Here is a 27,427-nt window from a genome sequence, read left to right as displayed (position 1 = left end):
ACAAATGACTATTAGAGTTGTTGCAAATTTCAAGCTCCAGAGATGCACTCAAAGAGGATAAGGTCCCATACTCCCCACCCCCACCCCCGAAGGGGAGAGATTGACCAGCTAACAGCCTGAAAAAGGCACTAGAAAATAAGTACCATGCACACCACCACCAATTCCCCCACTTTCGGGGGAAAGAGTGGTTCAAAATAAATCAAGTATAAAAAGAGTTATCACTTCTTGATATTTTGGCTTCTTGCCAACTGACAGGTTAGCAATATGAGCTCAGGTTGGCAATATGAGCTCAGTCTGCTTGCTCCAGTATAAGGATAGTTATATAAACTGCTTTCCAAAACCATGCTCAGTCACAGGGTGGTCTTAAAAATATTTAGTTGGCATAGTGACTACATACACCAGGCAAAATCCTGCAAACAGTCAGTAAACTTACTGTTAAAACACTGAATCAATCCTAGTTGAATCTTAGGTGTGAACAACTACTGTATTTGTAATTACAGATGCGGTCAAATGTTTGCTTTATAAGGGAAAGCTGACCCATATCACAGTCTATTGTGTAAATGTGTGGTGTCAATTCTTGAAAATGTGGATTTCAAAATAATCACCACCACCTCCCCTTGGTTAGTTCCCCCCCCCCCCCGCTTGCATCTTTCAAATGTAAATGAACATCTCTTGCAAAACAAGGACACTTTCCCTTATCTTAATGGGCCATCCTGTCAGATAGACCTTTTTGGCCTTAGAAAGGATCCTAACTGGGGAAGTCCTTTGTAGTCACTATTAGCATACTAAGTGAAGTGTAGTATTCAAAGGAAGTACTGTCTGCTTCCCAGTGAATTTGGGATTCTTGCTAGTGTTGGTTGGATCTCAATTAGCATCTTAAATTAGCTCAGCCTTCTATAAAAGTTCTAGAAAGGAAATCCCTCTTTTTAAAAAGCATCCTCATTAAAAGGTGGCTTGCTCTGGATTAAAGGGGGGGGTTATCTGAATCTGTGGGATTGAGAGGAATTTCTTTCCATCTGTCAATTGAAGATGCACTTCTCAAAGCCAAAGATGTAATTAAGACACTAGGTTTGGCCTGTGAACCATACAGGTATGAGCCTGCGTATAGATGTAAACTTTCCTTTTTGCTGTCTAGAAGACACCAAAGAGCATTGACAATTTTAGCGATCTGTACAAAAACCTTTGTTTTAAAAAGTTGGAGTGTGATATATGTAGTGGGTTCAGGGAGAAGGGATCTTTTCCAAGGAGAAGCCCTCCTCAGGAACTCTTCTGAGGGCAGCTGTCACTTTGAAACCAGATAGTCTAACATCTAGGAACTGGTGGCAGCTAAATTGAACTGAGGTACAGCCTGGAAGAGTAACTTTTAATGGAATGCATATGTCCTTGTGCAAGAGAGGTTAAGTAAACCTTCTCAGATGAGCCTTTCCATTGCACTGGCTCACAAACAGGATAACTAAAATATAATCAATGCTCTCTCTCTCTCTCTCTCTCTCTCTCTCTCTCTCTCTCTCTCTCTCTATATATATATATATATATATATATATATAATCAGCAAAACAAACAAACAAACTTCTGCAAACTTCCCACTGAATTTAAGTAAAGTTTGTGCTAGTATCTTTGAGGCCAAAAGCTTTTCCAAATCTGATTGGAAAATCACTTGTAGCTTAATGGTGAACTTTGGAAACAATGGAGATGTAAAAAAAATTGGATTATCATAAAAGATGCAAGAGGAGATTATTAACCAAGGGAAGGGTAGAAGTCCAAGAGATTCCTTGGAATCTTGTTTTTATGTTGTATGTTTGATATATGACTAAATTCTTAATCTGAAAAGCCAAATAATATTTTTTTTAAAAAAGCTTTTCCAAATCTGACTTGCTTCCAAACTGGGCCAAGGAAGAATTAGTTAACATTGGATGAATATTTCACTTGCCTCTTGCTCTTCTCCTTACCTCTGGGTTGCTATTAGCAACGTTTAGTGGGATTTCCAGCTGCAGGTTGACTTCAGCCCTTCAGGTATGTGGGATCAGTGCACTCCGCCACCTTAGTAACTGAAACAGGCTTCCCCCTCCTGCATGCACTTACTGCATGGGCTTGAATTGACAATTTCAAATTCAGGGGTAACAGGCAATTAATGGGAGGACTAGCCCTATACTAAATTATTAACACTGTGGTTGCTTAGGCTTTGATTAAGTATGCATTACTCAGCTGAGCATCAAGGACTGCTGTGGGAAAACTGGAGCTGGCCAGTGGGCTGGATCCTGACATCCCCCAAGCCCCAGTAGCCACTCTGATAGAAGTCATGGACTGGTTGAATGCAGAGGAATGGTGGGAGGAACCAGCTGGGGAACCCCCAAGGGAAGAAGGCTCAGAGCCCAACACTGTGTTTCTTCAGTTTTTGGAAAAGGATAAACGCACCAACCAACCACCTGGTCAACCTTTATCGCTTAAGGACAGACACTTCAACTGACCCTGGCACAACCTTTGTTTTCAGATGAGAATGTAAACCACATAATAAGGAAACAACTATATTGAGAGCTGTGTATCTGGACAACGATTTTGAGGATTGCATTTACAGATATGAGAGATGATTTTCGGCATGATTATATTAAATTAATATACAGATTGTCCAACTGAGCTTTGTCGTACTCATATCCAGGCCTTTACCAGTCTCAGGCAATTCTCCCACATAGGACACAGAAGGAAGGAGAAACGTAACTGGCTATCGTCTGCTACTGGACAGAGTTCCACACCCCAAGTGACCTCATGTAGTTATTAACTAACACTAGAGATAAGATGGAAGTCTACAACACAACTGGAGCAGTACTCCCAGCACAAACTGAAACAGTCATATCTGGCAGAAGTGGAGCCACTGCAGAATGGTATGTTCTACTCCTAACCTACACAAGCAGTCCAGAAGGGCAGCATGGTTGATGGCACTGAAAACTACCGGTACCAAGAGAATCCAACAGGATTCCCTACTATTCTACAAGCGTGGCCTGTTCAGGGTGATGAGTAATTTCTATCCTGAAACTAGGTTTGAAATGGATTTAGATGATCAGTTTCATCCAAATATGCCTGCTTATAGCCATATTCACCAAAAAATAAGTTTGTGAGAAGACATTTCTTTGATAGATTGCACTGCCGCCTCCTTCAAAGCAGTGGTGAAGGGCTCATATTAACCAACACAGAATCCAATAGCCTCTCCTGCCAAACTTACATTAGGCAGGATGGGCATGGGTCAAATGAGCAAGCAGTAATGTCAACAGCTCCAAACACTTGATCTACATCGTGAGGCATCAACAACTGAAATTCATCCAATAAATCTGAAGAGGAGGCACTGGACATTTCTGCTCTAATTCCTGCTACTAAAGTGGAATGCAAGAAAGAATGATTTGAGTTATTTGATCTACAAAGCACTCTGCAAAACTGTTCCCAGCCCACCACTGAAGGTTCTAAAGCCCCATAAAAACACACATTATACTGGAGCAATGCCTTCACCACTCTGCATCTGTGCAATTTCCAGCAGACATTTTTGGAACACGCTCTCAGTGAGGGTAGAGAAAGATCACTGTCATAGCACAAGCCTTCAAACTGGCTCCAATCCATGGTCAGTCAAGACTGGCCATTTATCCAGTACTTACTGATTTTATTTCATAAAATTTATACACCGCTTGATTGTAAAACCAACCAACCAACCAAACAAACCCTCAAAGCAGTTTGCACATTTGTACTCTAAGAGATGACTCTTTGCCCTCACTTCCCTGTATATGTGTGGGCTCCGGAAATAGGAGCCACTGTGCAAACTCCCCAAGTTCACTATTCAAAGAGCTTCAAAAGAACAGTTTGCAGAGTTTGCTGAATTATCTCCTGGGGCTAGCGTAAAACCATCCAGATCAATTTGCCTTTGAAAGTCCACTAACACTGAGGAGGTTACAGGGATATATGCTCTAACCTTAGCAAGGTAAGTAATCTGTTCTAAACAAAGGCATTAGAGGATTCCTCATACATGGATTCTCCTATCTTGTCTATTACAGAACACAACATCCACACAGGGGACACAGCCATGGTTGATATGAAATCCTGGGCAAGGCTTGCAAAGGCGACCCCAGAGTGACGCTGAAGCCCCCAAAGACTCCCAGCCCATGAGTCCTCAAAACCACATTTTCAGCTTCAAGTGTGAACATGCAAAATGGATTGCAGAAAGGAGATTGAACCCTTTTAGACCACAGCAACCCTCTGCCTCCACTAACTACCCCACAACTGAGAATATCCAGCTGTCAGCTACCGGGTCCAAACAGCTCTCCCTTCTCATCCAGCCAGATCCCTATAACATGCACAGGGTCATTATTAAATATAGTTCGTCCAAAAGAATGCTGATGGAATGCGTCACAAGGATTCCCTTACTGATTGCTTGTCTACGCGGAAGATAAACTGAAATAGCTGCAGCTTGCAATTCGCACCTCTGGACCTTTCAGTGTTATATTCATTTCATACCGAGCAATGTAAAAATATGGCACCCCTATTCCAAAATACATGACGCACCAAAATAACACTAGGTGTGAATTACAACCGTGGCAGTTATTTTAGTTCCAGTTTCCATTAAGGTAGATTAACATACTCACAGCATATGGGCCCTTCTTTTAAAAAAAAAAAAATACAGGCAGATTCCCAGCTTTGCATTCTTTTGATTTTCAAGCAGACGATCATACTTGTCCTGGGACAAACTTCAGTATTAAGTTCAGCTGCTATTACCAGCTGAAGCCAACAAGTACTACTATACTCTTCATTCCAAAGATCATTTGTGCAAACTCAGCAGCTCTTAAATACACAAGGCCAGAGAGAGGGTTTGATTAAGGCGCTGAGCAAGTGGTCTAATTTGGAAAATGAACCACCGCCACCCAGATCACTTAACGGCGTTTTCATCCCCCTGCCTTCCTACTACCCCTCAAACCTAAGCATGGCACAAAAATGAGCCACATTATATTAAACAGCCCATGTAAACATACCCACTTGACTAAACTGTGAACTCAGGGACCCGGGTGTACACTATACCATCTGTCAAGCTTAAACAGAGGGCCACACAATTTCCCGCACCAAATGAAAACTGATTACTGAAGCAGTATGTCCTTTCATAGACATTTCAGAATTGAGAGATAGGCAGACCTAAGCACAAAGGTAAACATTTACTATTAATAGCCCGCAAACCTAGCTTTTGTTAATACAATGGATTACTTATTACCTAGGAAGTGTTTATATTCCAGCTCTTACTATTAAACATGTCATGTAGTAGTTATTTTTGGCTGAATGTCCTTGGGTTTAGCAAAAATGCACTGCTTTTGCCCATGAAAACAAAGTGCCCAGGCTGCCATATTTCCCAAAGGTTGGCAATTATTCCAGGCTCCTTTAACAAGAGCCAACATCTCTTAACACACAGTGTTTCCTTCACTTCAAAATCTGCTAGAGAGTTGCTTTTACCTAGTTCATCCCAGAGCTGCCTATACTTGTCTGTCATTGCAGTTCCCTGTTGCCTCCAGAGTGACAGGCGAGGGTCAGCCATGAACTGTTCCGTTATCAATGTCAACATCCGAGCACCGTTCGAATCTCTCATCTTTAACATCTCTCGAACCTAGGATAGAAAATATCAAAGCAACAGAAACAAAATCATAGGTTAGGTGCCCAAAATAAAACATGCTACCCTCTGAAAATGAAAAAGGGGGGTGGGGGGGAAGGAATTGGGAAGCAAATCACAAACAGTAAAATGGAGAACTAATGGGAGATAAAGGTCACTGGAAGTATGAGTTTATTTATGGAACAGCAGATACTGTTGATTTGTAACAATTGAGAGGAAAAGTTGTAATCTAAATTAGAAGTATGCAATGCACTGGAAAGTAGGCAAATATAAAAGGCAACTTCAAGTGCTGAAAATATCAAGGAGCCACTTTCTTATATCTCATACTGAGATATGGGGAATTGTGTTCTCTTTTGGAGTTTTCAATGTGATCATCCTCTAGATTCAAAGTTTTGACTCTCAAATTACCGTACACAAAACGAAGGCCAATGACAGGGAAATGAATTTGTTTTTAACATGACAGCAGCATACCTAACATTACTGGAAATGAACAAAATATGCCAAATGTGGGAGGGATACAATATTATTATACAATGTTATGAGCCGCCACCATCACATCAAATACAGAAATAATTCACATGGAAGGGGGGTAGATAGATGGTACTAATAAGCTGCCTGATGAATGTACAAAAAACTCACATTAAAGTATGAACATTAATGCTGATGTTCACATACAAACTAATTTTTATTTGTGCAATTATGCTACCTAGATAGTAATGGATGAGCAAATGTACACAGAATCATAGAATGAGCAAATGTACATAGAATAATAAAATTGCAGAGCTGGAAGGGATCCCAAGAGTCATCTAATCCAACCCCCTGCAATGAGGGAATCTGAATTGAAGCATCAATAACAAATGGCCAGCCAACCTCTGCTTAAAAACCTCCAAGGAAAGAGAGTCTACCACCTCTCATGGGAGTCTATTCCACTGTCAAACAGCTCTTACTGTCAGAACTTAATTCCTGATGTTTAGTCAGAAGCTCCTTTCTTGTAACTTGAAGCCACTGGTTTGGGTCCTGACCTCCAGAGAAGAAGAAGAAAAAAGCTTGCTCCTTCTTACATGTGACAGTCCTTTAGATATTTGAAGATGACTGTCATCTCTCCTCTCAGTCTCCTCTTTTCCAGGCGAAACATACCAATTCCCTCAACCATTCCTGGTTTGGACTGCAATACATATTTTAATATGAAAAATTACTGGAAATTAATCCTCACAATATTCGGAGGAAATTTGTGCTTTTTCATACCATTTCAAAGGTACTATGCATTGGAAGAATCATTCTTTGAGCCACATAATTGGCACATCTTGTCCTCTTACAGCTTAAGTGCATCAGTGTCCCAAATTTCCTTACAACATACTGGGAAAAGAACACACTCGTGTGTTTTGTTTTGCTTTATTTTGTTTTTAAAGCCCAAAATTATACTCCCTACCCTCTCCTTCCACATTTGTCCTTTGGGTTCTGTATATTTTAACATCCATTTCAAATGCTGGGTTGAAGGAGAAATAAATGTCTTTGCAGGCTTCTGTCAGTCTGTTCAGTGTGACTGGTGCTGTTTCAGCTGCAAGGCACACACTGATGTGGGACAGGTCTGCTGCCTCCACTCTGTCTTGACACTACATTATTCTAACGCCAGCAACCTGCAGCTTTAACTGCCTCTGCCCCAGTTCCATGCAAATAATTGACTTTAATTTCAGGTTCCTACTTGGCTCTTGACTCCTGACTTCAACATCCCAGTCTGGACTGAGTAAACTATGCCAGCCTTTCAAGCAGATGACAAGTGTTCCAATTTTCTACCGTTCGTTTCTACTTGTGCTACATTTCTAAACCTTAGTGCTGAAAAAAAATATGATGTTCCTGTATAAACCTGTTAATAAAAGCATGGAAAAGCATCCAAAAGTCTGTTAAGATGGCCACCAAAGACTCATCCCTGCAGCTGTCGTACTTAAGCAAGAGAGCTATTGGCAACACAGTGACATGGGGGGGGGGGGAGACAACTCCCATCTTACTTAGCCCAGCTCAAAACCTTCCCATTACCTGGAGAGTCAGAGCCAGCATGGGTTGGCCTGGACTATCGTTTTCAACACCAACTACCTCAAACATCCAGAACAAAAAAAAAACCCCAGTCTCGTAAATTATTCTGCTTTCATACTAAAAGTTCTCACTTGAATGTACTAATTCTTCAGTGCAAGCTCAAAACATGTGGAAAGTCATGAGTCAGGCTTCAAAGTTGCAAGCTTCTAAAAATTTGTGGGGTACACTGCATGTCTTTCTTGGAGTCCTAAAAACACATCACAGCCACATTTTCCTAGCAACAAAGAGCGTTGGATTTATTTTTGAAAGCCCTTGTATTCCCCATTTAGCAGTTGGGGGCTTTACATGTACTGGCACCAAAACCACTGGTAGCCTGAAAAACAACTGATTTTAAGTCACATTGACTTGCACTCCTCCACAGGAGACCACTTAGTAGTAATATCAAACAGTGTTCCAATAAGCAAACAGGGACATCATTAAGGAAGAAGCAAGCCAATTCAGATGGTGACAGCAGTCACGAAATTAAAAGATGCCTGCTTCTTGGAAGAAAAGCAATGACAAACCTAGACAGCATCTTAAAAAGCAGAGGCATCACCTTGTCAACAAAGGTCTGTATAGTTAAAGCTATGGTTTTCCCAGTAGTGATGTATGGAAGTGAGAGCTGGACCATAAAGAAGGCTGATCGCTGAAGAATTAATGCTTTTGAATTATGGTGCTGGAGGAGACTCTTGAGAGTCCCATGGACTGCAAGATCAAACCTATCCATTCTCAAAGAAATCAGCCCTGAGTGCTCACTAGAAGGACAGATCCTGAAGTTGAGGCTCCAGTACTTTGGCCACCTCATGAGAAGAGAAGACTCCCTGGAAAAGACCCTGATGTTGGGAAAGATTGAGGGCACAAGGAGAAGGGGACAACAGAGGACGAGATGGTTGGACAGTGTTCTCGAAGCTACCAACATGAGTCTGACCAAACTGCGGGAAGCAGTGGAAGACAAGAGTGCCTGGTGTACTCTGGTCCATGTGGTCATGAAGAGTCGGACACGACTAAACGATTAAACAACAACAAACAAGCCAATTCAGGGCCTACTTGAAAACATGCAGTGTGTGGATGGAGCATTCATGACAGCCACAAATATTCCTTCCTACCTACCTTTGCAAAAAGCAAATTGAGCTGCTTCCCTGATCCATGGTATCCACCCTGGGAGAGGAAGAGTTTAACCTGTTCCTGGACTTGCTCTTCATCCAGATGCCAGCAGTTTTCATCATCTATGCTAGCACCAGCTGTTGGATCAGGAGCACCTACAACCACAATAGAAAAATTATACACACATATATACATACAGAGAGAGAGAGAGAGAGAGAGAGAGAGAGAGAGAGAGAGAGAGAGAAGAGAGAGAGAAGTGGTATTCTTGGTGCATGGGGATCAAGCTGTTCCCACTCAAAATATGGTGAAGTTATGAATGATTCCTTATTATAATCTCTGTTGTGGTTGCAGTCATGTGTGCTGAATTCTAGCTACTGACTAAACAATCAGGCCACTGTACACAGGCATAGTGACTTTTAACACACCAAGTGACTGGAGAGGTGTGTTTAAAAGAAAAAGGAAATCAGCCTGTCTGCCTGCAACCTCAGAACACAGAGCCAATGTTTTAAAAAGGTGAACACTTGCAACAGCCTGATATAGAACAACTCTACAGGGTCACTGCTTGAGTACATGGTTTGCAGGTTCAACCTCCAGAATCTCAGCTTAAAAGTCTTTCAAGTCTAAGAAAGGTCTGTGCTCGAGATCTTGGAGAGCCAGTGGTATGACTCTGTGTAAGATCCTCACCTTATGTTTGTTATGCTTGATATGGATTAACAGCTGGGATACTGACAAACACTGAAAAAGCCAAAGAAAACATGCATAGTCTCTTTTCTTAGTTAAAATGGATTTGCAAGTTAAAGGGTCTTTTCACAGCCAGTAATCACCCTCATTAAGCACACACTTAGACAAAGAGCCTTTCATAGTATTGATCTGACATTGGACACACCATTTATATGGATACACCTCTCACCAACATTTTATGTAGCCATATTTATAGTCCCCTTTCCCCCAAGGACCTCCCAAGGACCTTGCCCCTTTTCAATCTCAATTTTTTTAAAGTGCTTTTAAAAACCTTTTGTACTGTTCTTGTTCTTTTCTGGTTTTAAACCTGGATTTATCCCGCTGCGTATTTTATTCTGTTTTTTATTTTATGCTTACGTTTTATTGCCTTTTTTAGCGTAAATCTGTAATACTGTAATTAAAACACTACGGGTTGTTCTTCCCTATGTATCCTCACAACCAACCTACAAGAGGCTGAGAATTGCCCAAGGCCACCCAATGAGTGGTATGGCCAAGTGGGTTTTTGAACCTGGATCTCTCTGGCCTTAGTCCAAACAACAATCTCTACATCGCAGGACAAAAAGTCACATTCAAGTGTAAGCTACTAGTACCATCTTTTTAAAAACAAACAAACAAACAAACAAAAACCTGGATATTTTAAGCACAGTGTTCCAACCATTTGCACAACATATCTGTCTTAATTTGGCAGACAACTGTTGCACTCGCTTCAAAATTCTCTGAAGAGCTTCAAAGGCCAGATGTCACCAGAAACACTAAGAGGACCAAACACTTGAGACTTCAAGACAGTTCTTGACCCTCTTCATATATGAAAATGAAACTAGGCTTTCTCCAAACAACGTAGTCAGCACCCATTTCAAACATGGTAACAATTCCTGCTTAAGGCTTTATATAAAGTGTTCCCAATTAACCGCCTTCAGAATCAAACAAGCACATCTAACGGCATAAACAAACTTGTTCAAAAGTTATCTCCCCTTGTGTGGCATTTTAAGACATTTTAAATACATGCCATCAGTATATACTGCACTTGATGCAACTTGAAAGTTGTCCAAAAACGTTTCTTTAAGGGAAGCCATGGTAACAAGGCACTATAACAACAGGGACTGATACTACTTTGCAAATAGTTGAAAACAAGTAATTGCTCCAGTACAAGCGTGGATAAACAGCAGCAAAATATGTACATGACAGCAAGCTGTGCTCTTCCATAGTTGTCATAAAATACTTAGAACTATAGGACTAAATATGGAAATCATCATGTTGGCACAATACCAAAGATATTAAATTGTTGTGCTGGTTTCCTGGACCGCCTTCTAAGGGGCTCAGATTGGCACATGTGGCTTCCATACATCTCCCATAGAACACACTCACCTGGCCAGGAACCAAGAACCGCTTAGCTTTGGGCAGGAACCGCATCATGTATCTTCAGAATGTTGTCTGAGATTATGCTGCAGTAACTTGCAAGTGTATGGAACCAGTGTGTGGAAGATAGGCAATATATAAAGATGCCATTGGATTGTTAAGAAATCTTTGTGCTGGAAACTGGTTTTTTTCTAGAAAAAAACATTGTATGTTCACAAGTATGTTGCAAGATGACCTCAGAGGTTCCTCCCAAATCTATTACTCTATACTATATTGAAAACACCAGGCTGAAGGCTCATTCACAAAACTTGTTCTAGGTAAACAAACTAACACTAAGTGTTCAGAGAAATAACACATTTGAAGTGATTTGAACCATATTATAGATGGGGGGGGGGGTTTAAGGGGGAAATATGATACAACTTCTACTATTTTACATCAAGGATCCAGCTAGGCTAGCATTCTGAGTCAAACCATGGCCAGCCCAGATGCCTCCAAGCCAGAGATAGCTGAGATGCTGTCAACATCCTTAAAGGTTTCATCTACATACTTCTCTGATTTTCTCAGCTTTGCCATCTTAGCCTCAAAGGAACAAACAAATATTCCCCAAGAGCTAACAGCTCAGTGCACCAAGCACACACCCATGACTTCTGCCCTGGAGACAGTCAGTCATAATATGTGACATATTATGGAAAACACCAATTATTCCTCCACACCCTTGCTGATCTTCTAGCTTCTAGACTCATGTCTTCAAGATGTCATGCGTGTGTTTTTACAAAGCTGAGCACTGTGTTGAGGAGTTGGTTTTCAAGCTCACTGTGGTGACTTGCCTAAAGCCACCTGGTGAATTAATGAGATTTAACTTCCTAATTCACAATGCATTTCATGTATTTAATTTGTTTTTTATTAAATTATTTTTAAACCCAACTTTCAATGTGTGTTGCCTTCACAAGGCAGTGTACAGAAATGATAGTTAATCAAAGTGTAGCAATGAATCAAAACCAGTTTTATAAAATTTAGTCTTGGGTGCTATAATACACTGGCTCTAAGATGCCTTCCAGTGAAGTTGTGGTGATTCACCTACTGGTAATCAAATTAGGATGCACCATAACATATATATGAGATTCAGCCATTAAAACAAACACTATTTTTTCTTATTATTTTTGCCTACCTTTTGCTAGCTAGTCATTTTTTCAAGACCATATTCCACAATTTCAAAGACTCAAAAAATTAGAATATCATGGAAAGGTTAATTTCTTTCAGTAATTCAACTTAAAAGGTGAAACTAATATATGAGATAGACTCATGACATGCAAAGCGAGATATGTCAAGCCTTTATTTGTTATAATTGTGATGATTATGGCGTACAGCTGATGAGAACCCCAAATTAACAATTTCAACGTTGGGGTTTTCATCAGCTGTACGCCATAATCATCACAATTATAACAAATAAAGGCTTGACATATCTCGCTTTGCATGTCATGAGTCTATCTAATATATTAAACTCCAGTAGCTAATGAAAACAATTGCTTACATAAATGGACTTTTCCACGATATTCTAATTTTTCGAGTTTCACCTGTACTTCAACTTACCTAAGAAGTATCTTGAACAACACACATTCTCTCAGGCCAAGGCCATCCGGAATGTCTCATTGTGAACTCAGGTTGGCGCCTGAAACTGTTAACTCCTAAGCACCAGCTCAGGCCTCCACAATCTCATGCCCCCCCAGATGTTTTGCACTACAGTTCCATCAGCTCCATTCAAGACAGATTGGGAAAGGCTGCCCTACTTACTTTGAGGCTGAGGGATCCAAAACTGTGGTGGTATGACTCTGTGGACATTTCCAGCACCCAACATTACATGGTTGATACCGGTATCATGAACATGAGCAGCTTGGTGACTGCATAACTGAATGGGCATGGTATCCCCTATGGAGTTGTACCTTTCTGATAACTACCAGAGTAGGGCAGGGGAGGGAAAGAACTGGGTAATCAGAGCTGCAAATGCCACACAACTTTTTCAGCAAGAAAATAAAGATGTGCTGAGTTTTTCTAGTCAGTATTCTATAAATGTCCCAGGACAAAGTTTATGATAGAACAATTAAGACTGTTGAAAGCATCCTGGTGGCATTCTAAAGATAAATTGTAAGGGGAAAAAAACCTAATGAAAAACACGTGACATTTAAGTCTTCCCAGGGCCAGTTTGACCAGTGTTGTTTTTATTTTTAAAATGCCACAACAAGAGAATTATTTCCCTGGTCTACCAATTTGAATGTGGCCAAGATGTGCTTTAAAATCCAGGTTCACAGGTAGGACTTCATTGTTTTAATCCTTTTCTGCAAAGGAGCTAATGTGCAGAATCGGAACAGCTCCGGTCAGTGTAGCCATCTTATCAGCTGCATGACTGACATTCATGACTGATGTTCAAATAATTCCAACAGCTGCAACGGAACAAGTTCTGTATACCTCTTTGGGGACAAAGTTCACTAAGAAAAGCTACTGCTACAAGTCAAGTATTCTGTAGTTTTCAGAAGAGGGATGGGTATCACAATTAAGACAGTACAGCTTACCGTATTAAAGGCTGAAACAGACTTTTCCTCATACTTTTTACTTCAGTACTAACTAGTTTTTGTCAAGCTTAGTTATAAAAACTAAAAGAATGACACATATGGAGACGGAAGAGGTTCAACATATCTAGACACAGCTCTAGAACACATTCAAAACTTGTTTCTTCCATAAAATCTTCAGAACCTCTCTGTAAACACCTCCATTAAGAGACTGAAAGCCATCTCAGGAGCATACGGCGGTGGGACACCACTTGAAACTGCCTTTCTATAGTTAGCAGCTCAGTGCTCCATGGGGCAGGCTATTCATGTGTACCATGTAAACAACACCGTTTTCGACACAACCTTTATAGAACCTATTCATATATACAGATTAAAATGGGAGATACTTAAATGAGGGGGATGGGTTGCTGGGTAAGAGGAGTCAGAACTCAAGATGGTTGAAAAGCCAACTTCCCCACCTCATAGATGCCTGGAGCAACATAAACATTTTCAAAATAAATCCCTTGCTTTGGTAAATAACACCCAGTTAGCTTCTACAAAATATGCCTCACTTTTCAACCCCAATATGACTTCTTTCCATATACTGCCACTCCAAATGGCTTTGGCACCACTGCTACTGCACCCCAAAGGACCCTTCCTTCCCACAGACGACAATTCTCCACTATATAAACCCTTATAAACATATAAACCCATATAAACATAACCCTTAAAAATATGCCAAAACAGCTGTCTCATCCATCCTGGTACCCTAAACAGGTGTTGTCATTCAAGTACCCATCCATTGCACACCACCAACCACTCTACACCCTTCACTCTTGGGTGTAAAAAGCAAGTGATACACAATGTTCATGTTCAAATCCCTATGCTGCCCTATGCATCGCATACTCCTTGACCCGTGAGCTGCTAATTTATAGGGAGCAATGGGAAATGCTGGTGCTGATCAACCCTGTGCTATCCATTGCTGAGTTATATTTTCTTCTATGTATATTAGCTCTAGCTCCAAGTAAAACAGAGTGAAAGGTCCTGTGATCCCCACATTGAGGACTCCAGCAGCCTCTATTTTGGACAGTCCTGGTACAAGAAAACTTCTAAGGCTATGTTTACACAGTCATCACTGTGAACTTATTTCACTGTTATGTTGCTTATTGATAAGACATTCCTAAGATGAAGATGCAGATTTAGGCAAAACCCCTGTGTCTTCTCAGCCTCATGTGTGTCATGTTGTGGACCCTGGTATCCCGGAAAATAGTCCAACGAGTCCAGCAGTCTAACATTTAGCTACCAAACGCTCTATTTCTTTACGCAGACATTTTAACATATTTTACTGATTTAATTGTGCAACTTTTCATCTGCTTTAAAGTTTCATTTGCTGTCTTAATTGAGAAGGGTTTTTTGTTTTCTGTATTTGTTCCAATGCTATACCATGCCTGAAATCTGTCATACAAATAAAATAAACAAAACCTTCTCTCCTTCCTGTGTTATTTATGTGGCTAACTACCACTGTTAGTCCTTTTTACACTATAGGTGCTCAAGAACGATCATAGGATGCCTATAAAATCATCTGCAACCTTTGGAACATGGTTGGGTCAAGCATTGCTCTCTATCCAGGCATGTCACAGTGATGGCATTAGACACCACTGATGTTTTCAGAGTACGGCCTCCCCACACAATATGCATTTAAGCAGCTACAGAAGCCACCCTTTGTTTTGTCCTGTTCCTGACATTTCCATATCTGCTTGGACCTCAAGCAACTGAATGTATTATATTCTCTCCCAGTATTAGCTGGGCCTATTATGATCATCATTCCGAAAAGTATGTGTAACGTTCCTTACTAGCTGTTTTCAGTCAGTCTTTCACTGCGTTGCCTAAAGTAGTCCAAGGTGAAATGTGTCTTTTATAGCTGTAACTGTACTTGCAGGTGAATCCATGTAAGAAAGTCCAGTACATCACCACAGATAGAAGAATATCAGTAAGCCTGTACGCTGTACAGGAAGCTAACTCACCATGAACTTGATTGATCTCTGAATTCTGAGAAAGGATTTCATCTGCTAATTTCTGAGCAGTTGGCAAAACTTCTGTATGGTGCACTGTGATCAAATACTGTACAAACTTTTGTAGTTGGTCTCTGTTCATTTGAAAGAGAGTCTCTGAAATGGGAAGATGCAGTTTGACCTGATCTGGCTTGCGAATCCGGTACAAAGAAAGTGCCACGACATGGGCACAGTAAAATATGTCTTTGTTTCCACAGCTACAGGTCACTGAGGTAATCTTGCAACGATCAAAGCTGATAGCTACATTGCAAACAGTTTCTGGCTCCGATTGCATTGCAGGCTCCGTCACTGTGCCACTCAGGTGGAAACCTGTTCATTGAAGGGGGAAAAAAGAATAAAAAAAGACAATTCAGTCAAGTGTCTATGATTGCCATTTCAAGTGAGAAAAGTACTGTAGTTCATCAACAAGTAGAATGAAGTTTTAAATAGAGACAGTCTTAGACAGCAACTGTGGTCTTCGGCAGCAGCCACTAAAAGTCACCCAAAGGAACAGTGTGCATATAAATAGCTTCGCACACACAAAGTGGTCATTGTGGTAGAAAATGACTACAGGAAAAAACAGGAAACAGACTGAACAGGCCAGTGCGCTAAGCCTCTTTTACTTTAGAACTCTCATGGCAGTACATTTTCCAACTCCACAGACAGCAAACACTAGTTGGAACCTTCCATCAGTGGAATCTGGCAGAACTCAACTGGTTTAAGTAAGGAGGAGAAGAAAACAAGTTCACATGAATGTCAAAACAATATTCAGTGGTTCTGCAGGGGTTAGTCAGTAGTTAATTCTATACTGTTCATCTGTATCTGTTTCACAGCCTGATACTGAGAATACACCTTCACAGGAAGAAACAACCGTTTCTAGATCACTGATGAGTTTACCCATGTGTTCAGACCTAGAAATACCACAAACACTTAATCTTAGTTATGCAGTGCTCTTAAGTGAAGAATGCACAAGAGTGAAATGGCCATTGTGCATATACATATTCTCCCCCCCCCCCAATGTAAATGTGTATGCTGCCAAAATAGGTAGGGTGCAGCTAGCAGAACATCCTTTGGCTATAACATTTACTCCTAATAGGCCTACACAAACTTTAACATGGACCTTCAAGTATCACATATGCCTACTGCAACTTCACCACAGACTTTGGAGGAGAAGGAGGAGAAGAAAAGCCAAGCTACACCATCATAACCATGGCAAAATAAATAATAATAATAATAATAATAATAATAATAATAATAATAATTTATTTGTATCCTGCCCATCTGGCTGGGTCCCCCCAGCCACTCTGGGAGGCCTCCAACAGATATTAAAATACATTAAAATATCACAGGTATTTTCTGAATGTCAGATAGTTATTTATCTCTTTGAGCTCTGCTGGGAGGGCATTCCACAGGGCGGGCGCCACTACCGAGAAGGCCCTCTGCCTGGTTCCCTGTAGCTTTGCTTCTCGCAGTGAGGGAACCGCCAGAAGGCCCTCGGCGCTAGATCACAAAAAACACTTTTGTGAGCATGCATATGTCACTGAGGAAAGCTGCATAATGTAGTGCTCCCCCATGCAGAAGATCCCTTGAACTCAGAAAACTTGCATGCGAGGTAGGAAAGGGTATCCTACCCTTCTGTGCTGTGCTAAATTTATCATATAGACTTAGTTGTGGGGAAAGCATTTAAATATGTGATACCTTGCCTGCAATGCAAAGTAATACAACCCAGGAAAGGATCTACAGTGCACTTTTACTGCACATTTAATCCACTTTTGAAATGTCCTCTGTCCAAAAAGGTCAACTGTAGATTTGTCCTAGCCTGTAGTTATGTATTAAAAGCTATTTCAAATAAAACCAGTCACAGTACCAACACGACTCTTGTACCAATGATTAGATAAGTAGTATCAAAGATTAAATAAAGGTTATCAATTTTGCATGTCCAAAGCATTGTGAAGCAAAAGATTGATGTGAATAACTTCAGGTGTGTCTTGTTAGCAAATGAATGTTAATGAAGTGAAAGGCAAGACAAACCAAAACGGAAAGGGAAGAGAAATAAAGCACTGAGCTGTGATTCATGAATTCCTTTTGGAGTGACACTGGTTCTCTACCTGCCCATAGGAATCCAATCCATTTCCCACATAATTTTCAATTAGTAATCTCTTCCTGACCATAAAAGACATTCAATTAATTTTATTTATTCATAAAATGTATATACTGCTTGAATGTATTTAAAAAAAACACCTCAAATTGATTTACAAATAAGATAAAACAGTATCACTAAAAAAGATGTTATGAAAAAGTAGAGCTGAGTGTCATCAGCATACTAATGGCACCTCGCCCCCAAACACCTGATGACCACTCCCAGTGGCTTCATGGAGATATTAAATGTGGCACCCCATAACGTAGCCACCAGGGGGGCAAAAACACCCTCCGATGCTACTGCCTCTGGACTCGGTCCTGAAGGGAGAATCAGAACCACTGTAATACAGTGCCCCCAATTCCTATTCCCCAGAGATGGTCCAGGAGGATACCATGGTCAATGGTATGAAAAGTCGATGAGAGACTGTCTTCACAGGGGGGGGGGGAGAGACAGAAGCCTTACTCAGCAATAATGTTTAGGCAATCACCCCCCACCCCACCCCACATTGGAATGTACTGTACTCACTATTTTTTTTTTTAAAAAAAAAGCATATACAGTAATGCAAAGTTTTGATATCAACTCAGTGGCTCAGTAGAAGAACACGAGACTCTTAATCTCAGGGTTGTGGATTCAAGCCCCACAGTTGGGCAAAAGATTCCTGCATTGCAGGCATTTGGAATAGATGACCCTCGTGCTCCCTTCCAACTCTACAATTCTATGATCCTGAGTTTCCCCTCCACAAAAGGAGGGCTCCTTCCGTTCACAGAAGGGTCTTTGATCCAGCAGAGACTCTTACTGGTGGAGGTGATTTGTGCCAAGTAACCCTTTCCCCTGCAGCACTCCACAGCCCTCCCTCTGGAGATTTTCAGGGAGGGAAGAGGAGGGGCAAGGAGAAATCAGTGGTGATAGTGTTTCTTTTCTACCAGTGGAAGCATCCCTCAACTCATCCTCTCTAACTGTGAGGATAAGGCGTTGCTCTGTACAGTACTGAAACACAGGTACAGGATTCATACAAACCCAAAGATTTGAGTATGGCTTGTAGCAACTATGAAGCAGCTCTAGTACTGAAATGATTAAGCACGAGAAAAAGGAACACAAACACATTTAGCCAACTTGAGACTTGCTATACATGCAGTTGGCAATTTTCATATGGAGGTTTTTCTCTCTTCTGGACATTATCCTTCTTTCTTCAGTATAATTTTACTTTTTACTGTAACCTCATATAATTTCCAGTCAAGACAGCAATAAAAGAAAACCACAGCAGCGAACACTTCCAAGATGAGGAGCTGGGATGGTCACACAACACCAACCTCAAAATTCCAGCTGCCTGGAAATACCAAGGCACCCAGTCAAGTGCCTAACATTGTGGTCAGGCAACCCTAAACTAGGTTCTCTCTGAAGGGGCACAAGGGCTGACTGACACCCCACAAACTAGGACCAAGCATGGTAATGGCTAGACGTCCAGTCACAGAGGAAACAAGTGATAATGTCTGAGGTTAAAGTAAGATTTGTTTGAGACAGAACTTTCTGTTCTTGCTATTACCAGTTGCATCTTTAACCAAGTTCAGGATACAAAGCCAAGTGATAATGTTTTTGACAGAACTCCATAACGTTTTGCTAGTACCCTGCATCCCATCTGTTATTCTCAACTTCCACCTGACCAATTTTCATGTCAAGTAGCTGCTATATACCACAAGCTTAGCCATCAGCTGAAAAAGCCAGTACAGTGGTACCTCTGGTTACGAACTTAATTCGTTCCGGAGGTCCGTTCTTAACCTGAAACCGTTCTTAACCTGAGGTACCACTTTAGCTAATGGGACCTCCTGCTGCCACCGCCATGCGATTTCTGTTCTCATCCTGAGGTAAAGTTCTTAACCCGAGGTACTACTTCCGGGTTAGTGGAGTGTGTAACCTGAAGTGTTTGTAACCTGAGGTGTTTGTAACCCGAGGTACCACTGTAGTATGCACAGCAAGAATTTGGCTCATCTCCCTTCAATGTTAAACCTGTACTGGATGACTAAACATTGGTCAGAACATTGGTCCTTCCAGCTCAGTATTATCTGCACTGCTTGGCGGGGGAAATACTCAGTCCCACCAGGAGATGCAGAGGATTCAACAAGGGACCTCCTGCATGCAAAGCAGATGCTCTACCACTGAGCTACAGCCCTTCCCCATAAGGATCTGTAGATCTCAAGACACAAATATATACAGCTCAGTGCAATTCCATGATGCTTTAACTGAGATTCCTGCATTGCAGGGTGTTGGGCTAGATGCCCCTCAGGGTCCCTTCCACCTCTACAATTCTATGATTCTATAAATGAGGACATCACACTAAATCCAATGTTCTCTGTCTTGCCACAGCACTACGCACACTGAGCTCCTCAGAGGGGTGTGTTGTTTCCAACAGGGAAAACTAAAAACTTTACTGTTAGGAACTTGCCAAACCAAGTCACAGAGTTCTCCGCTGCCACCCATAAACCACCCATAATATCAGTTTAGAGACAAAAAGACAGAGACAGACAGACAGACAAGTATGATGTAGAGAGGAATGTTCAGCCACCTCACTAAGTCAATCACATGTTAAAACAAACCTAAAATAACCCATTCTATTTACCCTTCAATTCACTTTTAAAACTTACACCTTTTGTTTCTATTCTTCCAGAAGAGCCAAAAGATAACTTTCCTGTTCAATACTTTTCAGCTACGGTAAAGCAATTCTGAAGATTTGTCTCCATGCGGAGGAATTAATGTTTGTTCCAAAATAATATCACTCTCCCTACAGCACCTTGACCTTTACTTTACTCCAATCAAAGCCTACACACACAAAATGAAGGGCAACACTTGTGACTTCTGAAGAACTATATTCATGTAACGAATTTCATAAGGAGTATTATGTCATATGATGCAGCCTTGCATCATATAGCCCAGACATAGGTTTGCCACCTCAGTGAGAATGAGGCCACAGTCCAACAAAGATTTGTGGGTTTAGGTTACTACAACACTTTATCTTGTCTTTCCTGTTTATGTAGTAGAAAGCTGTCTTTTCTGATAAGAACTGCGGAAAACAAGAGCCTCAAAACGCTTCCTCTGTTTTCTTCTTCCAGAATCACCATTTGGTTGCAAAATCACAACAGATGCTGTAAAAACTACTTTACCCTCTAAGAAGGGGAGTGGAGAATGTGTTGAAATGCTTATATTTGAGTCTACAAATTTCATGCTATTATTACATAATGTAGGTTTTAACCATGGTTAGCAGATCAGGTATCTAGTTTTTCACAAACTATTTTCACAAAAAGAGGGGAGAGGTTTAATGTATCTCTGCTCATATACCTCTTAGAAATTTGAGGTCGCCTCAACAGATGGGCATTCATGTGACAGTGATTGGACATCAGCCAGCAATTGTCACTGGTTTGAGGAGAGAGAAAACTGGTCCATTCTCCAGTGCAAATTCCTCAGCAGATCTCCTCACAAACGCACCCCCCCCCCCCCGATTATTCAGAAACCAATGCCTGACAGTTCCTCTTATTGCAACATGAACAAATGTCTGCCTGTCCATTTGTAGCAATAAATGGAATTTAACACAAAGTAACAGATGAGCAATCCTCTTTATAAATTAACCCTCCCTTAACCCCCCCCCCAAAGTATCCTTGGATTTGCTTCCATTAAAAGCACATCCTGCTGACTTTGGTTGCCAGAACACTCCCCCAACTCCTCATCTCCCTCCAGTCTCTGGTGGACTATACAGCATAAATTAGCTATTCATTACATGTGAAGGAGTCACAGATAGAGCTGCACCCTGCTGAGGAAGACTGCTATTTTACATGTCAATTTCACCACAAAAGCATCTGCTTCTTTCCTAATATGTATATTTAAGGCTGCAGCACAATGTGCAGATTATATGCTGTTCGTTGCCTGCTTGTTCGGATATCATGAACTCCTAAGTAATATTGCTCAAAATTATTCCCTTCGAGGCCTCCTTTTCTTAGCATTGTTTGTAACATACCCGTTAGGCCCCCAAAGTGAATAACTTGTGTCCTTTGAAGGTTGTAGTCACAATAATTTGGATGCGGGACAATTTTTGGCTCACAACTGCTTATATACTAATGGGTCATTCCATGGTAACTCGCGTTACATTTGACTTATGATTACTACAATTAAGTAATATCTAAACATAGTAAATGAGAAGCAATCTTGAATAAAATAATTGTGTATATAATACATACCTGGTTATTTAAAAAACCTATTACCTTTTTCATATTAATTTCAAAATATTAAAAATAAAAATTATTTTTGTGTGGTAACTCGCGTTACATGAATTGGACAGCCTAATTTTATGTACCCACGTTTTTTCTTTTTCCTCCTCTTACGAGGAATTTAGAAAAAAACTTTTTAGGCAATAGTATTACAGAAATCTTGCCTTTCATAGCATAGTGGTCAGGCATTTCAAATTTCAATGGTTATTAATTGAATAACTTTTCTCATGGTAACTCACGTTACATCATATGGTAACTCGCGTTACTTTTCAAATAATAATTTCATACATTGGAATTTTATGAAGGTAAATAATTATTTTCTTGTCACTTAGGAAATGTTGACAAATATTTATTTAAACATGAATGTTAGAGACAGTTTAGAATCTATAATAGCCTCTTGAATTAACCATAGTAGGTGGGGAAATTACGCCAATGACTTTAGATCGGATGTAAAATATTTCATCAGCAGGCATAGGCCATGTCCAGAAATTTCCAGTTTTTTTCATAGCACTACCTTTGTACTCCTGCTGCTCTTCAACAATTTTAATGTCTTTCACAGTTCCTGGAAAAAACATTTCCCTCATAACTCACTTCTACCCAAGATCCAAGCTTAATATCAGCAGGAACTGTTGAACTTGCAACAGTAGGAAGGTTAGAACTAAATGAAGGTAGAACTCCCACTTCATAGGTCTGCTTAGTTACTGCATCACTATTTTTAGAAAGTATGGAGCAAATAGGTTTGTGTTCCAGAATCTTAATATGGTGCATCTTTGATATGGCCTTCACTGGCTGCGCACTTTTGAAAATATTCATTGTATTCAGCGTAGCGTTTCTTTTAACGATTTGGCCTGGTGTGATCACTATTTTCACCATAGAGACTTTAGTTGCTGTGGTGACAAACTGAGTGGCACTGAAAACCAGGGGCGTAGCAAGGGGGGACGGGGGGCGGGCCGCCCCTAGTTCCAGGGGAGGGGGTGACACTTTGGCTGGCCCTTCCCACCCCACCCCGCCGGGCGGGCCCCGAACGAGAGCATGTCGCCTTTCCCCCCTTCCCAGCGGCTATTTTTTGGCGGAGGGTGGGCCAGCGAGGAGGGGGTGTCACGCTGGCATGACACCCCCTCCTCGCTGGCCCACCCCCCGCCAAAAAAACCGCTGGGAGGTGGGAAAGGAAGCAGAGCAGGCGCATTCAAGCGCCTGCTCTGCTTCTCTTTTCCCCCTTTCCACCGCTTTTTTTGGCGGGGGTGGGCCAGCGAGGGGGGGGTGTCACGCTTGTCACTGGCATGACACCCCCTCCTCGCTGGCCCACCCCCGCCAAAAAAAAAACCGCTGGGAGGGGGGGAAAGGAAGCAGAGCAGGCGCATTCAAGTACCTGCTCTGCTCCTTTTCCCCTTTCCGCCGTTTTTTTTCGGCGGGGGGTGGGTGGGCCAGCGAGGGGGGGTGTCACGCTTGTCACCCCCTCCTCGCTGGCCCACTCCCACCCAAAAAAAGCCGCGGAAAGGGGGAAATTTCCCCTTTCTGCATCCATGTGCGCCGTGACGTCACGATGACGTCATGATGCACGCGCCGTGCCCCTCCCCCCAGGGGGGGTGCCTCTGCACCGCCGCCGCCCCCAGCAGCGCAGAGGCTTGCTACGCCACTGTTGAAAACTATTTGCTTTCTTGCTCTCACTGCATTCCAAACTTGACGCTTAATGGTCCCTCCTGTGCCATCAACTGGGCCTTTGCCATGCGATGTAGCAAAGTAGTTCCACCTTATTTTCTTGTGGTGCTTTTCTTCAAGAGCAGCAATTGCAGCCACAACATATTTGTTCTTAAATTGTGAGCTTGGTCCATCAGACCATACATTAATTATGTCAACTTCTTTACGAATCTGCTGCAAAATGAAATCTATGTAACATACCACTGTCTCCTTTGAATGATCAGAATTGTCAAATGCAAGAACCAATGGGTGGTGCTTCCCACTATACCACATTGAACAAGTAAACAAGCTTACTTGGTTTTGTTTCCAGTGAGCACTTTGAATTTCATCCTGTGCCACACAGGTGTAATTTTCCAAAAAGTAATTTTCCAAAAAGAGCAATTAGAATGCAAAATTTGAGCACTGTAACGTGAGTTACCATAATTGCGGTAACTCGCGTTACACATGTTGATAGTGTTTGTAGGGCACAAACTGTAACATAAAATTATAATGTTTACATGATTACATTGCATCTATTGCCTAGAAGGAAAATGCAGAAAAGTTTAATTCTGAAGCTCCAATTCAGGAAGATATTCTAAAAATAACTTGTTTTGGTAACTCACGTTACAGCTTCATCATCAATAATTAGAATCAATCAATACCAATGAAAAATGTAATTGGAGCAATATAGATTATTTGCAATCAAAAGATGACATTTTAAGCTTTCAGTATACATATTACAATAATTGTTTACATGGTTTGAATAGATTTTATCTTACCTTTAATGTATGTCTAACTTCAAAAACAAATTCATTTGCAACATGTGCTACATTCAGGTGGTGGCCATCTTGGAATGAAGCATTCTGGGAATAATTTGTTTTGTTGCCAAAACAATTTGATATGTGTACACAAACTTAACATGTAAAAAAATTATTTATTTTTTTAAAAAAATATTAATTTTTTTTCCTCATTTTCATGGAATGACCCTAATACGGTGGTACCTTGGAGGTCCGTTCATAAACCAAAACAGGTAGTAACCCAAGGCTCACTTTTGCCAATGGGGCCGCCAAAAAACCCGGGTCGTAATAAAAAAAAAATTGTTCGTAAACCAAAAAAATTGTTCGTAATTTTAAAAAAGGGTCATAATCCAAAAAAAGTTTGCAAACCAAGACGCACACTTCCGGGTTTGAATTGGTCGTAATCCAAAATGGTCGTAAACTAGGCTGTTCGCAAACCAAGGTACCACTGTATTATTATCTTGTGCATTTTTTAAAAAAATCACCTTATAGAACCGGCCATTACTCATTTCAAATGCACGACAAACACAAAACTGTTACATAAGGACCATAGGAAAAACCCGATACAAAAGCATAAGGCAATGTAACAAACCAATTGCCCAACTGCAAGGCAAAAGAACTCTGTAACCACCAAGTGAACAAAAGCACCAATGCTTTTACTGATATATATATATATATATATATATATATATATATATAGAGAGAGAGAGAGAGAGAGAGAGAGAGAGAGAGAGAGAGAGAGTCTAAAACAGGGGTCAGCAACCTTTTTCAGCCGTGGGCCGGTCCACTGTCCCTCAGACCATGTGGTGGGCCGGACTATATTTTGAAAAAAAATATGAACGAATTCCTATGCACCACAAATAACCCAGAGATGCATTTAAAATTAAAGCACACATTCTACTCATGTAAAAACACCAGGCAGGCCCCACAAATAACCCAGAGATGCATTTTAAATTAAAGTGCACATTCTACTCATGTAAAAACAAGCTGATTCCCAGACCATCCGTGGGCTGGATTTAGAAGGTGAATGGGCCGCATCCGGCCCATGGGCCTCAGGTTGCCTACCCCTGGTCTAAAACCTGGAGAACACATCTTTGTATTATTGGTTTCATTCCTGCCAGCATCATGTTGGTAGGAAACTGAAGCAGGATTAAACCCCAGAAATGATTGGTAAATTACCCCATGCAAAGCAGCTGAGGGAGTGGGGAAAGAGTGATGCATAGAACTGGCAGGGGCAAATGTGCTCAGTCTATTACAAACACATTTTTACAGCTAGGAAAGGCTGAAGCACAGATACCCGCCCACTTCTCTACTTCATCAACCTCTCCCAATGCACCTTTTTCTGGAGATGGGGAAGGCATGTAATGACCAATTCAGCCTTATATACCACAACTATTTTGAGTAGGCAAAGAGCTGGCAAGGAATTTCCAGATAAGGCATGTTCAGGTGTTATTAAACGACAATTCTCAGCCCACAAACTGGAATAACAAGTTCACCAGTTGTACCAGTGCTTTATGCTGGTGAAACTAGTAAGGCTGCCTGCCTCCTTCAAAAGGGCAACATGCAAGTCTGTTCATTAAGCCAAAATGATTTAAAATACAGCCCTAACAGTTGCTTACTCTATACATGTGTGCGCGCACACACGCACAACTACGCCTGGAGTAATTATCTTGATTTTGAGCAAAATCACATCTGTTTGTGTGCAAGTAAATACAGCCCGACAGCAATTTGGTTCATCTATCAGAAAGAATCAACTGCAAGCTTAATAAGCATTATTTGCATTCTGTACAATGGTGTATTTGTTCTTTCAAGCTATTACAGTGATAATTTGAACGCATGTACTGTGTACTAAATTTAAGGTGCTCAAAGCCATAAAGCACAATGTATTCCAATTGGATAATTCTAAGCCCAGATCATTTAATGTCAAACATTACTGCATCTAGTTACAGAGCTGTTTACCAAAGCAGCAGCTACACTGACTTTTCTGCAGCAGCTATACCCAACCTTTTAAATGGCTTCATTTCGTTCAGCTAATGCTCCTCAAGAGGGAAGAAAAAAAACTATTTAACTAGTCTGAAGAGTTTTCAGTTTATACTGAATTGGGGGGGGGGGGAATGTTACACTTGTGCTCAGCAGAATTGCACTTACATGAGAAAGGGGAGGTGATTTTCACTGGTTCTGCCAGGGGCCTCACACCCCTCAAAAAGTTGCTGCAGAGGACTACAGGGAATGGGGGCGGCAATAAGTCTCTCCTATTCCTCCAACAGAAGCTTCTGATGGATTGCTGTTGTCCATACACGGAATCCCAACTCTAGATCCAACAAAATACATTGCAATTCCTGCACTGCAGGAGGTTAGAGTAGAAGACCCTATGGGTCCCTCTCTCCTAGCTCTAAAATTCTACGATTCTATGTTTGTGATTTTGCAAATACTATTGGAATCTTTGACTATAGAAACAGGTATCAAGGCATACAACATCCTCACAGTTTTAATGAAAACTAATTACCAAGGGATAGATCAAACATAATGTTTAGTGCAAGAAGTAGGAGAGCTGGCGTGCTTGCACAGGTGATTTTCATCGTGCAAGTGATAGTGCAAGCAGAAGTATGCAATAGATTAACACTGCACACACTTCCACTGGCCCACGCCATCCACTGGATTTGGGACTCCTGCAAGCGATTAGCTGCTGTCAGTGGGCTGCCACAATTGGACCTCACTCCTAAATTCTACTTTATTCCCAAGCTTCCTAACATGCTATCCTGGTACTGGATCAAAATAAGATAAAAGGGAATCTATTACCATTCCTAGTAAACCATGTGCCTTAAGAGTAAGCAAAATAAATATTAAAAATTGCATTGCTAAAGGGCTTTTTCAATTTTGACTGCAATCATAGTCAATCCCCTGTGATATCTTTAACAATTTTAATAAGGTTCAATTTAGTCAACTTGAATATTGGGTTCATAGAAACTATCAAAATAGTTAAGGGGCATCCCATTTTACTCTTTTCCTCCAACTAATGTAGATGATTACTATCTATGCAGATATCTAAAACATATAGAATTGCAT

At 41.0% G+C, this 27,427-nt stretch overlaps 1 protein-coding gene across 2 annotated transcripts in view; it reads right to left on the bottom strand.

Annotated features, from left to right (window-relative positions):
• The window catches only part of ZSWIM6 (zinc finger SWIM-type containing 6), a 96,275-nt gene that overhangs the window by 34,665 nt on the left and 34,183 nt on the right, over positions 1–27,427 (bottom strand). Inside the window, exons 2-4 of one of the 2 annotated variants that reach the window (XM_033164602.1) lie at positions 15,468–15,824; positions 8,810–8,958; positions 5,476–5,626 (exon numbers count right to left, since the gene is read on the bottom strand). In XM_033164602.1, the coding sequence (XP_033020493.1) occupies positions 5,476–5,626; positions 8,810–8,958; positions 15,468–15,824 (657 nt within the window). The remainder of the gene's footprint in view (positions 1–5,475; positions 5,627–8,809; positions 8,959–15,467; positions 15,825–27,427) is intronic. The other variant, XM_033164603.1, reaches the window with a different exon arrangement.

This window comes from Lacerta agilis, chromosome 11, assembly GCF_009819535.1.
Source record: "Lacerta agilis isolate rLacAgi1 chromosome 11, rLacAgi1.pri, whole genome shotgun sequence".
Classification (NCBI taxonomy): domain Eukaryota; kingdom Metazoa; phylum Chordata; class Lepidosauria; order Squamata; family Lacertidae; genus Lacerta; species Lacerta agilis.
This window is presented reverse-complemented; position numbering and strand designations above follow the sequence as displayed.